At 41.0% G+C, this 17383-nt stretch overlaps 2 protein-coding genes across 2 annotated transcripts in view; both read left to right on the top strand.

Moving 5' to 3' along the window:
• The window catches only part of FAM180A (family with sequence similarity 180 member A), a 33056-nt gene extending 25784 nt beyond the window's left edge, over positions 1–7272 (top strand). The window contains exons 2-3 of the mRNA XM_034779870.1: positions 4682–4785; positions 5806–7272. Coding sequence (XP_034635761.1) covers positions 4682–4785; positions 5806–6150 — 449 coding nt within the window. The 3' untranslated portion in view covers positions 6151–7272. The remainder of the gene's footprint in view (positions 1–4681; positions 4786–5805) is intronic.
• Positions 7273–11114: 3842 nt separating this feature from the next.
• Positions 11115–17383, top strand: part of SLC13A4 (solute carrier family 13 member 4) — a 35774-nt gene continuing 29505 nt past the window's right edge. Inside the window, exon 1 of the mRNA XM_034779883.1 lies at positions 11115–12006. Within this exon, the coding sequence (XP_034635774.1) occupies positions 11908–12006 (99 nt within the window). The 5' untranslated portion in view covers positions 11115–11907. The remainder of the gene's footprint in view (positions 12007–17383) is intronic.

Raw genomic sequence — 17383 nt, forward strand, 5'->3', positions numbered from 1 at the left:
ATTAAAAATAACATAACATTTCTCTATATTAGTTGGTATGAGAGGAAACTTCAGAAACCAGTCTGCTCTTGGATAATGTCTGTCTATTACAGCTATCTATAAAATATTTCCTTCTTGTTTCACCATATCAGAGAGATAGGGTCTGATCCAGAACCCATTGAGGTCAAAAGAATGACTCCCATTGGGTCAATGTCCATGGGGTTTTATAATCCAAAGCCCATTGAAGTGAATGGGAAAAACTACCACTGAGTCTTGATCCCATTTGGATTAGATTCTTATTTTGCAGCCCGGAAGACTGGAAACAGTATTATGTTCTCCCTGCAATAAACATACATTGGCATAGTGCTCACCGCTGTCAGTCATATGGTTTTGTACGATTTCTTGTCTGAAGGAAAGGGAAATAAATGTATAAGATTCACAATGGTAGTAAAAGAATGATTTTTGTATTTGTGTGATTTGCTCAATACTTATTTTGTGTTCAAGTCACTTCTGGGATGCAAACAAGGCAAGCAGCAGTCTGGACTTGAAAGAGAAACAAAGTATCTGTCAGTTCCGGCCAGTTCTTAAGTGAACCAAAATGGAATTTTGGAAAAGGGAGAAAAATACTTATCACAATACTAATTAAATACAGGACACTCCAGCGTGGCCACTTTAGAAATAAGAAAACAGTCTTTAAGAAAACTTTTTGAATATAAAAGTCTATGACTAAAAGAGAAACTATTGCAAGCTTAACTCTCAGTGGTATATTTAAATATCTAAACAACAGTGACCCACCATGAGTTACAAGTTGGCAGTGCGGTTAACAAGTAGGCTAATGCAGAAGCAGCCTTCATCAAAGTTTGTGGGATACCTCTCAGAGGGAAGTAGTGGCAATTCCATCTCTTGTGTCTTTTTAGAAGTAGATGAGATAAAGCACTAGCAAATGTTCTGTATGAAACAGTCTTGTGCGGGATGGACTGGGTGACCAAATAAAGCACTTCCATCTCTAATATCTAAGACCATGCACGCACACACCCACACCAATACCCTAGGATATGAGAGCCTGCATTTGGTGAGAAGGGGAATGTTGGCCAAGATACACTGTTGGAAAAGTGATCTGGGAATCTCTTATGTTGGTCTGTCATACCCCCTGCCCCTTTGTCTGTCTTGTCTATTTAAATTGTAGGTTTTTCAGGATAGGGACTATCTCTTATTATGTTTTGCATAGGGCCCAGCACAATGGGGCCCAGATTTTGGCTGTAGTCTCTAGGCACTATAATATAAATTGGGGGGAGGGAGGAGTCAATAAGAATGTCTCCATTGACTAAAGGATTCTTGGATCAGGCATTCTATGACAGCATTGATCAGAAATCCCCTTCCTTCAGACCATCACAATTTTTGTGGATGATGTGAATCAGCTGCATTATCATAAAATTATACAGATTACTATGATATAAATACCTACTAATACTACAGGAAACTCCTTTGGGGCAAAAACTGGAAAAAAGATAAGTCAGACAAATTGTCCTGTGCTATTCTTTGATATTGCACTGGTAATTCATGCCAAAGCTGTAAGTGTAGGAGGAAGTCAAGCCAGCAGAAAAGTTTTTAGATGAGTTTATAATAATTAAATTCAGACTTCCTTGTGACTGGCTGGCTGCAAATCTTTCCCCATCTTGATTTTTGTGCTAAATTTACAAGCTCATAAACACCAAGTAAATAAAATCAGAAATCGCTTTCTGCAAATATACACACAAACCCTGGAGGAAATGTAAATCACTGGGGTTAAGAAAATTTAAAGTGTGTGTGTGTGTGTGTGTGTGTGTGTGTGTTGGAAGATGAGGGTGGTTAGGGATTGAATTAAAATGCTGAGCAAGAAAAAATAAAAATGCAAAAAAGGAACACAAAGTTTATGAAGATAGAAAAAAGTTTCTAAGAACTGTAGCAAATGTTGAATATCTGTATTTGGGGCCAGGTGAACAGTTCAGAGGGTTAATGCAAACCTGGCCTATATAGAGGGGTTTGTATTCTCGAAATACATTTGCAAACAAGGGGCTTGTATGTATCATGTTCAGGCCTTGGCCCTGTCAAATCTCACAGCCTACTAAGCAATGTCATCCTGGTCAGTTATTGGATAGGAAAACATCAGGAAGTGCAGCTAGTAATTCAGTAAGAGGCACTTTTCTAAGGGTGTGTCTACACTTCAAACTGGGGGTGAAAATTCCAGCTTGAGGAGATATACCCATGCTAGCTCTGATCAAGCTAGCATGATTAAAGATAGAATGTAGCCACCATGACACAGGTGGGAGGGGCTAGCCTCAGGGCAGTCCCTGCCTCCACCCTTGCAGCTACACTTTATTTTTAGTGTGCTCGCTGGATCAGAGCTAGGGTGGGTATGTCTCCCCAAGCTGAGAATTACACCCCCAGTTCAAAGTGTAGACATACCTTAGGTCAGCACTGTGCAATTTCCTAACATCGAGAGGGCCTTGCTCATGGAAGTGATGTCTTCTGGATGAGTTTTAAAATAAAGGTATTGTTCATTCTTAGCTAAATTCCAATGTAATAATCTGCCCACCTAAATTCTCCCTGTGCACTTTCAGCTGCCAATATCATCCTTCACTTCCTTTATCAAAAGCTGTTGTACAGTGTCAATGTTAAATAGCTGTTGCATTTCTTTGGGGGATAAGTGATGTCTATAGATTCATAATTTGTATAGTGCCTGGGAGATAGATATAAAGCACTATTACAGAGACATGGAAATGATTCTCTAGATCAGTGGTCTCCAAACTTTTTTGATCGCACACCCCATCAGTAAAAAATTTTTGAGCATGCACCCTCTGCTCCCGGCTGAACTGTCGAAGCAAAAAAAAAAAAAAGCCGCTCGGACTCCCGGCCGAACTGCCCAGGGAGGGATAAAAAAAATAAAGCGGCACTGCTCCTGCGACGCTCCTACTGTCGTGCACCCCAAAGGGGATCCTCTTGCGCACCCCACTTTGGAGACCACTGCTATAGATATTGATCTGTCCAGAATTTCAATCTATTTTCTATCCCCCTCTAACTTTGAATTGCAGATAGTGATTCATTTGAAAATATATATGGTTATAACAGACTAGGAGAAGATTTTGTTTTCCCCTGGAAACTTGGAAACTAAAAGATAAAGCATCCATTCATTCATTCAAATAAAAATAGCTGTGTTTTTAAGTATTGCAGCAATGTCTTAAGATTCTCCACTCACCTGTTCCACAACATAGGGAAAGCTTAAGAATACAAAATTTCACACCTGTATAGATGTTTCTATGCATGGGTCAGTTTCCTTGGAAAGGATGCTTAAAAAGTTATAAATGAATCTTCATTATTTTGACTGGATCTCTGCCAGCTGCTTGGACATTAACATTTTAATGGCCCAGTGATTAAAGTTTTAATTACTAAGCAGACTTATCCATGGATAAGTTCATATTAGATATATCTAGGCTTGAAAGAATACAATTTTTACTTTTTTTATAATGTTGACAGATAATATCAATGTTTATTTTTAAACATTTATTTTACAAGTAATATATTGATTTAATGTTCACAATTGTGGGAAATTATAGGTTTTAAGCATTTTTAATTTTTTTTCTTGATTTTACATCTTTATATTTGTGGGACTTTACCACCAGGGAGCGTAGGGGTCAGACAACAGGGGGAATCAGAAAATAATACGTGACAGAAATGGAGATTAAAAAAGTTAAAGCTTTGTAACTTTTAAAACACAAATTGTTAAGATCATCTGTCAAAATATACAATGTAAATATCCTGAAATCAAACTGGAATAAGTTCTCAAAGCAGCATTTTTCTAACTTTGTCTGTCTGTACATTTTGATTGCTGTTGATGGAAATATTTTTTGTCAGTTGTGTGTGTACAGTGAAATCAACACTTACCAATATGAGGGGAGGGATAGCTCAGTGGTTTGAGCATTGGCCTGCTAAACCCAGGGATGTGAGTTCAATCTTTGAGGGGGCCATTTGGTGATTTAGTTGGGGTTGGTCCTGCTTTGAGCAGGGGGCTGGGGACTAGATGACCTCCTGAGGTCCTTTCCAACCCTGATATTCTAGGAATAGCAATCCAGTCCTTTCAAGCCTGGATATATCAAAGACATGGCTCTCTGGTCTGCAGAGGAGTGAGTGATGACCACACTGTTTATCAGCACCCCAACAGACTCAGCTGTAGCCTGCAAGGAAACTGTGTGACCCACCCTTACAGTTATCGTAGGTAGAGTCTGAGCAATACAACAAGGGTTGAGTGACTTCCTGACTATATGTGGCTCCTAACAGGGTGACATGTCCTTTCCCTGTGACAGTATTAGATTCCCAAACTGAGGCTCCTTTCTGGCCCTGAATCAGAGAGAAAACGTCTAGGTCATATTATTTTCATTTGTATTGTGGTAGTGCTTAGGAGCTCCAGTCATGGACTCTGGACCTCATTGTGGTAGGCACAGTACAGACACAGAACAACAAGATGGCCTCTACCCCAACGAGCTTATACTCTAAATAAAAGCTTACAACCCAAGTAGTCAATTTCCTTGCCCAGTGCAAGATTGTTCCCTACAATATATTTTCAGCAACAGACTGTACATTGGTTAAAGCTGATACTGAAATGTCCTTGGCTCCCTTAGTGCGTGCCACTTATTTAAATCTCCCTTCCTGTTGATTTTTTTTCCAGCCATGCTTTTCCCAGATGCTCAGCGGTTTAAGAGATGGTCGTCATCTGCCCCTGTGAGCCCGGTGCTGCAGAACTCGCTGGATGATGTGAACATGCTTTTTGAGGTTCAGTATGTCGGGGCAATGGGCACCCTTCAGTCTCTATACCAGAATAGTGTCATTGTTTCCCATTCATCACAGCCTCCCCATTTCACCCTATCTCTGAGCTCTGCCCCAGCCTCAAACCTGAATTGCTGACCACTGTGCGGTCCCTTACGGTTAGTAGCCCACTGTTGGTACCAAACAGAGAGGGATTGGAGACGTATATACTTTTAAAAGTATAAAATATCTCTATTTCAGATTCTAGGGACATGTACATTCAACAAATTAAAATATACCTAAATTTGAGAAACCCTCAATTCAAAGTGAACTCCTGATTTAAAACAAACAAAACTTTCCAAGAAATTACGTCCCCTCAGCCCATGGGTAAACCTGACATTGGCACCTGGAGTTCAATAGATGTGATTTCTGTCAGACCAACAGGGAAGGCAAGATCCAGAACCAGTGCCCCCACTGAACATACCCCATCCTCTGCCCCCTAACCGGTAACTACATAGTGCCATTTTGATTCCTTGATCCAAAGCATCAGTGCCAAACGAATCAATGCTTAACAGCACCGCACCATGCCTGGCAGTGCCAAGGAATCAAAAGGAAAAACAAACCTTCCAGGACAGCATGACTATTTCATCTGTACAGAGCAGACTCAAATCCTCTGTTCAGTACACATTTGAAAATGATTCTGGTGCTTTGACCCTAATATAGATTACAAAGTCACTGCATGATCTGCCACAGTTTAGCATGATTAAAAAAGATCCTGAACTATAAAAGGAAAGGTATCATAGGCCAGTATTAATATGTGTTGGTAACGCAGTGTAGTGGGCCCAGAACTGGAAGGGCAGGAATTAAGATGCAGTGGTGGAATTTTTAGAGGGCAACTTGAACAGTGTCTTTTTACTCTACCCTGGCTTAGTTCTTTGCTTGCATTTTACCAAAGAAAAGAAATAAGAACAAGCTCTAAATTAATGTTTACTCTATATATAGACTCTCAGAGGATAAATAGCTTTCTGTGTTCTGATTTTGTACCAGTTTCTTTTAGCTGAGATTGAAATTGACAGAAATCTGAGGATCTCCATAAAAGATGAGGAGCTGGCTTCGCTGAGGAAGGCCAAAGAATTTGACACTGTCTGCAATGACATTATCCCCAAGAGCATCACAGAGATTCGTCGGCTGAGTGCCAGGCTGTCTGACTACCCGAGGGTCCTAAAGAAAGAAGATTTTGAAAGGACAGTGTTGACCATGGTCTACACAGCCTACAGGGCAGCTCGATCTCGGATGCACCAGAAAGACTCTTGGGCCAAATCCTTCATCAGTCTCTACAAGGCTCTGAAACAGGATTTGATGTTCTCATACAGCAAAAAGCCATTGCATTGAAGGAGTTTATACACCAAGAATGCAACAAGCTCTGCTGAGAAGGGGACACATAGCACGTCCACCACTTTATTCTGTAAACAATTTAAGTCTACACGTAGATAAGGATTCTTTATTCTCTAGCTCCCCCTAGTGGGATCCTGTCATAGAAACACGTTAAACAGGAAAAACATCTTGTCTGCTTCAGTCCCTGGCATCCATTCTCATGTGGGCAAATAAGAATGTTTTATTACTGAGGTAGAAGGGAATATTTATATTATATATACATATTTAAAGTTATTCCCAAAGGATGAAGGAAGGGCACGTTCATCTGGCAAGTTTGGGAGGAAGTTTTAGAAACCAGTTTCCTGTTTTGGAAAGTAGTAAATATTTTGAAGTTGCATTAAACAAGTCCATCCCTGTTGTAATATCAACAAAGTTGATGGCTTTATGTCTGGGATGATTTGGACTTGATCTGTCTTGGGGGTGAAGGGAAGTATGCTTTGGTAACTAGTTTGCAAAGTAAACTCAGAAGGAGAATGTGCTGGGGAATGCTACCTTCCTGGCTAGAAAAAAAGATAGTAGTTTTTCTGCCACCTAATGGGATGTAAAGAGAGCGAGAGAGATACAGGCCCACTATAAAATGAAGAAGAGTCATGGCAATTAGAGCTTGGAGGCTATGGCAAGAGTAAAATCATCAATATTCTTCTAAATCAAACTGGCTGACTCGCTTCCCAAGTATTGACAACCTATTTTGATCTCTTGTTCACATACGTTGTGTTGAGCCAGTTTTTATTTACAAGAATGTTTGTTTGTGGAAGGACACATAGCTATTTGTGTGTGCATTCTCCCCAGAAGAGCTCTCGCAGCCAGTCTATAAAGGTCCTTTCATTATTTGCACATGGCTCTGAGCCTGCAACTATCTGTCCATGTGGAGTCAACTGCAGGATCAGAGCCTAAATGAATTTAACAATTATACATTTTTCAGCTCGTCCCTATAACTCAAAGTCTCTGAACCAGGCTCCTGGTTCAGAACGTCCCTGAACTTTGTGAAGGGTGTTAAAAAATCCAGACTTTTATGGATAATTCATGGACAGAGGAAAGGTATTCATCAGATAAATTATTTGCAATGAACAGTTCAACCTGTTCTAGTGACAATGTCCTAAGATTTAAAACAAGTTATACTAATGCTGTTTATCTACCTATGTCCGATATTTTTAGCATGTCTCACTATAGTATCTGAGCACTTCTGAAAAGCTGTTTCCCCTTTAATATTTGAACCTGTGCTCTCTCTCACTGACTCTCACACACTACACTCAGTCTTTCTCTCTCTAATCATCCACTTTACTTCATTGTCTAAAGTGTATAAATAGAGACAGGGCCAAACCAAAACCGGCAAGGGAAATAGTTTGGATTTTAAGGGCCAGACTCTGAGCCCCACGCTGCTCCTTTTGCATCACTCAGGCCGTACAAAAAGAGCAGAAATCGCCTGCAAGTCCCTTATTGTGGGGATATTCCACTAGGTGGGTGATTTCCCAGTAAATGTGGAGCCAGCAAAGCCACCTCCTACACTTCCCTCTCTGCAGCTTGCACTGTAGACAGGGTGTTAGGGACAGTCAAGGGCAAGCAGGGGGAGTTATCAGAGCCCAGTCCTCAGCTGGTGTTTGACCATTGCCTGCTGGTGCTCTTTAGAGTTTTCCAAAGTTATAAACAACTGAAAATAGGGTTTTATAATCTATAGTCTGAGGCATCTTTAACAACAGGTGTAGCTAATTGTGTCCGTGTGTGAAAGAGAATTCATACACAAAAACACCACGTTGTGCATCCTTTAAAACTGGCCTACACTTAACACAACTAACAGAAACGTTCCAAATGAAAAGCAATACATACCTTCCATTCCTGCGCCCGGAGCAACACAACTCATTGCTAGCCAAACTGCCATATGATACAATCTTTATTAATTAACGCTTCCCTGAAAAGGACGGCAGTCTTCCAGAATGCCCTTTCCCAAACTCCCACCACCACAAGCAGGCCAGCAGATGTCCCACATGTACTGTCTCTTCTGCACTGTTCTGGGAAACCACCCTCAGATATTTCACAATCTTGCGGATTACTCTGTTGTTCCAGAGCAGCATGGAATGGGAATAGAGGGGAGCGCCCATATATGCCTTATTTCTTAAAAGCAAACGCGAACCATCTGTTTTTTTTCCTTTTTAAAATTACCCTGTCATATAATTAATTTGCTCACAGAGGGTAATTACCATGAGCGTTCACCCTGCTTTTACTCTGTACTCCTATTCCATTCCCTAGAGTGACATCTGCTGGGAGAGACTGGAACTAGAGCATTCAGGAGCTCCCTCCACAGGCCAGTGGTCCTATTTTCTTCCCTACTGTGACAACAACCAGGCCTGAGACAGTAAGTTTGAAGTAGAATTGACTACACAGAGAGGTCTCTCTCACAGTAGGTGGTACTATACTACATACAAGGTTTATCTGCCAGTGAGCATCATAAGCTCCTCCGAAAATGATCAGTACAAACATTGCTCAGAACATCCTACCATTCCCCGTGGATTACTGTACTTTACAAATTATCTTTATTTCTTCACTGTTAAATTAAGTCTTCTCAATTTTGTTACCCCCTCCCTTCTGGCCCAATTTCTGTGAATAATGTAACAAAAGAGAAATACTATTGTGTCACTCACATTGCCCAAGTTTATTTAATACAGAATCATTAATGAAATAATAAAACTATAATCGAGAACTACTTGACTGTTTGGTGTATTTGTTAAAGGAAGTAACTCCACTGAGGATATGTGGTAACTTGCAGGTGTAACATGCCCTTATTTCAAGAGCTGATTTACTATTTAACTATCCTGCAGCATGCTCTCAGTCCCTGGATATCTTTCAATCTGTAGAGCTCCATCCCCACAAAGCATAACCATTAGAGATGGGCAGGAAATGGGATTTCTGTTCAACAGGAAACTCCAACACTTAGAAACTCATTTTCATTTTTAATTGTTTCAAAAAGGTAAACAAATTTCATTTTCATGTTGCAACATTGTAATATAAAATATTAAATATAAATTACAGATGTAAAATATTAAAACATTACCAAAATGAAATGAATCCTCTCCATGTTCTTCCATCAAAAATGTTGTTGAACGTTTTGACCAAAAGTTTTGATTTCAATCAAACTGCATTTTCTGACGGAAAATTCTGATGGAAAATGTTTCCACCATCTTTGATAACCACACTGCCAGGACATTGGGATAATTCTAGTGGCTGGATCTCTTTCCCCTTATAGTAAGAATAGCCAAGTGATTGGCCACACAAGTTTTCAGCAGCCCACAATGTTTCACCAAAAATTGATGTTTGTGGCCTGTTGGAGTAAAAGACCCCATTGTTCACTGCAAGACATTTGCTGCTCAGGAGAACCGTCCCGGCACAGTATCTCTCCTAGACTCTCTCAGACACGGGGCTTACATCTTCCGGGGAGAGAAGTAAGCACTATTGTCATCTTTATTCCCGAGCTATTTCTAGCATAACTTGGTTAAAGCCTGGAATTTTTTGGCTCTCCCTACCTTGGTCTCATACCCACGGACTGTGACTTACACACAAACTCATTGCTTCTCTAGTGTGACAAAGACCCATTGTCCTTAAGAGAGTTCTATGCCATACCCTCAGTCATACACAAACAAACTGTCATGGATTGAAACACTGCTCCCTTGTGGTAGCTTCATGATCCAGTGGAGTTAAAGACACTTATGGCAACTTCAGATGTGTCCTCCTTAGCATATGGGCCACAGCAGCAAGAAGTGAATATTTCACCGCAGCATCACTTATAATTCTGGATTTATTTCCCCTCCCTTCTCCCCCCCGAAGGCTGCTCCTGTAGGCTATATTCTACACTTCCCTGCATTTTGTGTAGTCACTTACCTTCTGCCATGTCAGAATGGTGGCTTTTTACATCTACTTTGCACAGATGTGGTTGATAACACAGGTGCAAGGCAGTGGAGAACATGACTCTATGTTTTTAATTCTTGACCAGACTGTGCATAGCTCTCAGATTCCCAGTTCTCCAATGTGGGGGCAATAGGGATAATAATGACCTCAAAGAGGGGCAAAGGGAGAGACTTCATTTTTTCTCTTATGCTCAAATATGCTTTCTTTGCCTCCCTTCAGAAGCCCATCTCTCTTCATTGCTGCCACTTTTCCCATCTGTGTCCTTCAGCTCCAATTCCCTTATTCAGACATCAGTGGTAGGGGGCTGCAGCTGTGGGGAACTGAGTAATTCCAAGCCTATGGGTGGTAATGGGAGAGCACGGGAGGAGAAATAATTTGTCTTTGCTATTGGTTGGGCTGAGCCAGCCCTTTGACCTGCCAGCAGGAGCCCACATCCAGCCAGCCCTGCTGCAGCCATCAGTCGAGGTGCACATAAAGCTGTCTGGGTTCAGCCTGTACAGCAAAGTTTTTTCCCAGGCTGCCAGTAGGACTGATTGGTGTCCGGGGTGGATGGAGCAGATGTTGCACAATTTGAACCTGTTTTGGAACATGACCCCCAAAAAACTGTATCTACTGTGTGGTTCCCCAGGAAATTCTGGATGCTTGAGATGTATACTCTCATGGATGCCTGCAGCCTATGGATGAGCAAAGCCATTAGAACCCTGTGGTTGGGGAGCATTAGGTTCTGAATTTACGTCTGATTTCCATGGAGTCTGGCTGATGTTAGTGTGTACATAGGCACAGATTGCAGCACATCCCTTCTAAATTAATAACCCCCATGAATGAAGCAACAGTGATCATGAAAGAGAAAGTATGTTTGTTTATTTATCAGCAGCTCCGAGGCCTTGAAATAATCACACTGTTCAGCAACTAAAAACGGCCTTTCTTTGTGAGAGGAGGTTGTTTGTCTTCTCAAGCGTCCTGATTGGCTTTTGGATGGTGGGCGGAGGTTCTACCATTTTCCATCCTCCTTACTGGTGAATTATAGTTGGACGAGACTTTTTAACACATTTTTTTATCTTGAGACTGAGGATAATCTTTGCAAGAACTGCCACCCTGCGAATTCCAGGGTGAAGAAAAAATAGGGGAAAGGTAAACTCAAAGTCGAAAAGAAAATTATAAGGAAAAAATCTGAACAAAGCACATCATCAAAAGCAGGAAGACTTTAAAAAAGAATACTACATCTTTCCTTCAGTGCTTTAAACTGTAAACTGTTGCTACTAACAATTTCCCAGGAAGAAAAGAAATCCAGTATTGGAAAACTCAGGCTATAGTATTAGTGAAGAGAGACTTTAGAGCATACTGTGGGTGGTTATGCAGGTATTAGATTTCGTTTACCAAAAGCAAGACTTACATCACTGAAAACCAGATGATGGAAGGAACAGAAGCTTTATAAAACAGGGATGAGAAGGCAATGCAGCAACTTCCCTGATTCTGAATAAAAACACCAATACCAAAAAGACCACTATGCTCCAACTTGCAAACCTCTGTAGATTCTGGTGTGACAATCATAAGGATATACTAGTAAGCCCTACATAAATCTGATAAAAAGGTTAGCAAATTTGATAGTGTTTCTTTAAAATATAACAGAAAAAGAATAAATCTATTAACAAAGAAATTTCAGGGGCGGAAAGGTGGGGAAAGGAGTTGACACAGTGCAGTCAGAACCCGTTCGGAGACATCACGGCAAAGCTGAAGAAGGACCTGGAGCTGAAGTAGAAGCATCTGAGGAAAACAAGGACAAATCCAAGGAGGAGAGCAGCCAGGAAGTGAAGCATTATGGCACTGGTGAAGGAGCTCCTCAGGGCCAGAAACCTGCTGCTGGTTGTGCTCATTCCACTTCTGCTGCTTCCTCTGCCACTTTTATACCCCAGTAGTGTAAGTACATTATTGTTTCCTTTTTATTAAAGCTTGTGGAGCAGACGGGCAAAGAGAGTGATAGTGAGTTGCAGGGTAACCATCCTGGACAGGTGTGTTGCAGAAAATGGGGGGGGGGGGGCGGGGAGGGACTTACAGAGTAATTATTCTTACAGGGCAATGATGCCCCTTTGTAGAACTTAGAAATACGATTTATTTAGAAGCAAGAGTAGTAGTTGTCATAGCAACCAAATATGATGTCACAAGCAGAGGTGGGGAATCAGCACTGAAGCTGAAAAAGCTCCTGTTTTCAGGCAAATGCATCAAATACGTTTTTTTTTAAGTGTGACAAAAATACAGACTATGTATGGCAGATACATGGCATTATCTTTAACAAGCATTCTTTTAAAAATTATACCAGGCGTCATGAGGCTCGTAATGACAACAGGTTGTCCGGGGACTTTCAAATTAGACTGAGTTTTTATAAGACAGCTGTAAAGAATGGAGCCAGGATTCAGTGATAGAAATGTGGGAATATCCACAGCATTTGCTAGTGCATATCAGACTTTGTTTTCTCTAGTCCAGTATTACACTTCTGGCAAGCTAAGTGTTGAAGTCTCAGAGAAAGGGACAACAGCACAAAATGGAGGAATTGTGGTTGGGGGCTGAGGAATCTGGTTTTTATTCCTGACACTGCCATGGACTTCCTGTCCTTGACGTAGTCATTTTATCTCTCTGTGCCTGCATTTCCCCATTTGTAAAATGGAGGATAATAACGCTTCTCTACCTCATAAGGCTGTTGAGGCTTAATTTGTTAATGTTTGTGAGGTATTCAAAAATCTATGGTGATGATCCCCATAGAGATGCCTATAAATAAATATACATCTGGTCAGTGGGGCGGTACCTTACCTTGGGAGCAAAATTCCTTCCTGATTCCTGCTAATGACCAACTCGAACTCTCCTGCTTCTGTGAGGATATATATTACCATAGGCATAAATGGAAATATTATTAATGGCCATAAAATTATCCATCCCTTTTTGGAATATAGCCATAGGGTTTGATAGGGATGAAGATCAAGATTCGCAAAATAGGACTGTTCCAACACCAGAGAGCTTTGCGTTGGACTTTGCTGTAACTTGTATTGCTCCAGACTTCATGGCAGAATACTAATAAACTTAGCTGACAGGATACTACTCAAGTATTTTAATGTAGTTTTTATTTCTTGGTCTCCACTGATTGTAAATCCTCCTCAAAGCTCGAAGATTAAATTAGCCCTTAACTGATTTTGTCCTGTTCCATTAATCAATTATACTATTTTTCTGTCTTTCTCATGGAAATTAAAGTTAACACAGGATTTATGTTCCTACCAGCTGCCAGCTCCATTGACAGTATCAGTCCAACACTGGGAATAACATTTGGTTATATGAATTACACCCCCTCACCTCATGCTGCCAGACCCACTGCCCCACTGAATCCATTCACTCGTACGTAGCCCTTCCTCTCCAAGAAGAGCAGGAGGTGCTGGGTGCAGTAAACAGACAACACAGTGTGCCAGGGGGACAGACTAGGATTCAAAGAACATGGCCAAAGATTGTGTACTTTGGTTTATATTAGTCTTATTTGAATTAAAGAGAGGAAACATATAGGGTGATGGGAAAAGCACAGGAATGAGGATTGAGATTTGGTTTTCATTCCTGCCACTGAATCACTGTATGATTTTGGGTAAGTCCAAGATTTTTCAAGACTCTCTTGAGTTTGGGTACCCAACTTGAAAGGGACCTGGCTTTCAGTAAGTGCTGAGCCCCCACCTTCTGACAATCAGGCCTTTTCAAGCTCTTTCAAGTTGGGCACTCAAAAAACCCGTGCTCCCAATTTACCTGTCACTTTTAAAAATCTTGCCTCATTTTCCCCATCTATATAACTAGTAAATGCCTTCCTGCCTCATATGGCTGGAGGGAGGTGACTTCACTCATGCTTTGAAATCCTAAAATGGAAGATTCTACAACGATGAAAAATTTAATCATTATCTTTAGTCAGGGATTGTAACATGGCTGCCTACAGTCCCGCCTTTCTTCTGCCACAGGGGCTAATTGAGATGGCGTTGGTGGAAGCAGAGTCATTTCACCAAAGCCTTTCTATATAGATCCCACTCCACTGCATTCTGCTTCCCTGCTCCCTGTTCCAGGCCCCTCTGTCGCTATGGATTTTGCACCCCCTTTGGGCTGTGTGAGAAGGGATGGGGTGGAACAGTCAACACTTCACTAGACACAACCCCACTTCAGTACTTAGTCACTCTGGTTACCAATGAATAAATAAATAAATAAATAAAAGTTAAATAGAAGAGATTAGCATGGTTTCTCATAGAAACAAGCCCTCTTAAAGCACTTGCAGAATAAATAGCCCAAGCTGCTACAGAAGCTGATTAAGTCTTTAGAAGAGATTATCATACAGCAGTTATTGTGAACACTTTTCTCCCCAAGCATTTACTGCTCAGTTTTCTGCCTTTTCAAAATGGACTTTATTTTGTTTTTGTTTGGAAATTGAGGACACACTTGTTCTTAGGAAGAAAAAAGCAACAGTGCCCATCCTCCCTCTCTCTCTCTCTCGTAACAGATTCAACTTTTCCTCCAGCCCACATAAACTGTGCATTGCCCCATTTTTACTATTGTACATTATTTACCTCACAAAAAAAGGGTTAGAGAAATATGCAATGTAGTTGTAGCTGTCTCAATCCCAGGAAAGTAGAGAGACAAGGTGGGTGAGGTAATATCTTTTATTGGACCAACTTTGGTTGGTGAGAGAGGCAACCTTTCAAGCCACACAGAGCTCTTCTTCATTTATGTGTTTAAAAAGTATATCACGTACTTTTGAAAGGGGAAGTAGTTTAGGATCAACATATTATCTGATTAAAATTATTTTTGGCAAAGATTTTACATATTTACTGTAAGCAAAGTAAAACACTCTTAGTTCCACCAAGATTTATTTTTAAATGGTCACTGTTTCTCATGTAGGACCTACACAAACTCAGTGCTTTTGTTCTGCAGCAGAAGTTAACTAATAAACATTCCAGAAATATGTTAAATGGCTCCCGGGGGCTCTGAGTGCAGGTTCATACACTGTATCATATATAAGTCTATATTGCTCTTGTTGTCAATGATGGGGGTGCACTAACTAGGGAGAAAACAAATAGAGTTGTGTTAATTTCATGTCCTATGACAAACATATGGAAAGAGACAATATATGTTAAATGGGAAGGGAGAAAGTTGCCAGCAGAATTTTTTTTCAGGCTTCTAAATAGAATGATAAGCAACAGAGAGAAAAATAAATAAACCTATAAAAATGTTCTTAGTGTTTAATGTAAGTATCTTGTACTACTTTTTTCTTGCCATCATCCTTTTGTATCTTTGCCCAACATTTGGACTCCTGTCACTGCCATGTCACAGATGGGAATCAATATCAACATGCAGAACAGCTGGACACTTGATTTATGACTTGACTTGATTTATGACAGTTTTTCCAAGGCTGCAATTCTGCCCCCACTAAATCTATAGGCCTGATCCAAAGCACATTGAAGTCACTGAAAGTCTTTTCATGTGGGCTTTTGTGAGCTTTTCAGTGAGACTGTGTCAAAGGGTGACTGGTCTTTTAAGGGATGCTGGGTCTATACTCAACTATGACACACTTAGCTCACTTCCCTAGGTGGAGAAAATCAGTCCAATGACAGGCAGGTTGTGTGGCTAAAATCATGCCTTGTGGGGTAGTGATAAAAACAGAAGCCTCTGAAGAGCCAGGAGAATTGAGGTGATGAGCAGCAATGCTAGAACCTGCCTGCTGGTGGGCTGGTGAAGATGACTTGAACCATTGCAGGAGGGCTATGAAGTCCCTTACCAAGGGAGAAGCACTGCACAGCCCCACAAAGGAGGGCTGTGGAATCCTTTAACCAGAGAGAAGGATTTGAACCTGAGAGACCAAAGGAAACTCTATATTTATAAAGACTCAATAAACTGGACAGGGGAATATGACTTCAGGATGTGAACAAGTTAGTTGGGAGAAGCAAGGGGGGGCTGAGGGTGACATTAGGGTTGCTACTTCTGAGGTAAAAACAACAATGGGACATCTAGGATGAGCCTGAGCCCATGAAACTGGACAGCTGGCAGTGTGTACTGGGCACCATACAGCTTTCCCAGGACAGCTAACTCAAGAAAAGGATGATCCTGGGAAAACCTGCACAGGGGGCAACCGGGGTGCTGGAACAATTTGTATAGCGGGGATGCTGAGAGCCATTGAACCAAACTATAAACCCTATATATGATGGAAACCACTTCAAGCTGGGAGGTGTAGCAGCACCCCCAGAACCACTAGTTCCAGCACCTATGGTGGCAACCCTAGGTGGCATGCCTGCAGCACCATGTTGTGCCAGGAGGGGGCATGCCGCAGGGATGGCGCCAAGCCACACGCAGACTGTGAATGTGACCCTACTCCTCCGTCTCTCTTGAAAATTGACTATGAAGTCTAAAAGTATTTGGTGATGTGGTTGACAGGCCATTGACTCCTAGGTTAATGTCATTAACTTGATTAACCATGTGACTCTGGCCTAGACTACATTTAGCTTGTCTCCATAGATTACAGAAAGTGGATTAATTCTCTGCACCACACAACCTGTGTTCTATCAGTTTACTCTTCATTTTGTGTAGGATTAAGAGGTTGCACGGCTTTTTAAATATAAGATTTTGAAGCCAATCCAGAATTTATTTTTATTGTGTGAGCACTTCAAATTCATAAACTTGTACATCAAATAATTCAAATGTATGTTTCCATGTGGTTTGTAGATTTGGACCTCATTATTCATGTTTTAGTTTTGAAAAGAGAAACAAGCAAGATGATTGCCATGTGAATAAGGATACCTTCCATCTGTCTAAATAGCTAATAATTGCAGTGAGCCATATCCCAGGTGCATACTTCATTAAATTCAATGGAATTTTGTCTGACTTTGGCACAGTCTAAAAAAGAAAATTTCAGGCTAGCTCCAATCTCTAGACATTTCACTATATTATTTTAAAGAATCTGTTACGAATGTCATAAACTGTATGTTACCCTTCCTTCACTCCCAGATATCCCCACTCCCGCCTCGGCATCTTCATTATTTTTTCTAAAGTTAATCCTAGGTTTCCTGCTGCTATCCTGCCCTTCAGAATTTGAAGAAACAAAAGTAGCAAATGCTTGCTTCAGTGCAAATCTACAACCACCAGGACACATAGAGTTAAGGGTGCCCCTTTCTATAACTTACTTTGTGGCCTTGTTCCAAGAGTTTGAGATCCATGTGTGGGGAGGCAGAGAGAGAGAGAGTGCTTCTGAGATCACTCTCTGTTTTTCTGAAATTCCAACGTGTGTGTGTAT

This window comes from Trachemys scripta, chromosome 1 (assembly GCF_013100865.1).
Source record: "Trachemys scripta elegans isolate TJP31775 chromosome 1, CAS_Tse_1.0, whole genome shotgun sequence".
NCBI lineage: Eukaryota > Metazoa > Chordata > Testudines > Emydidae > Trachemys > Trachemys scripta.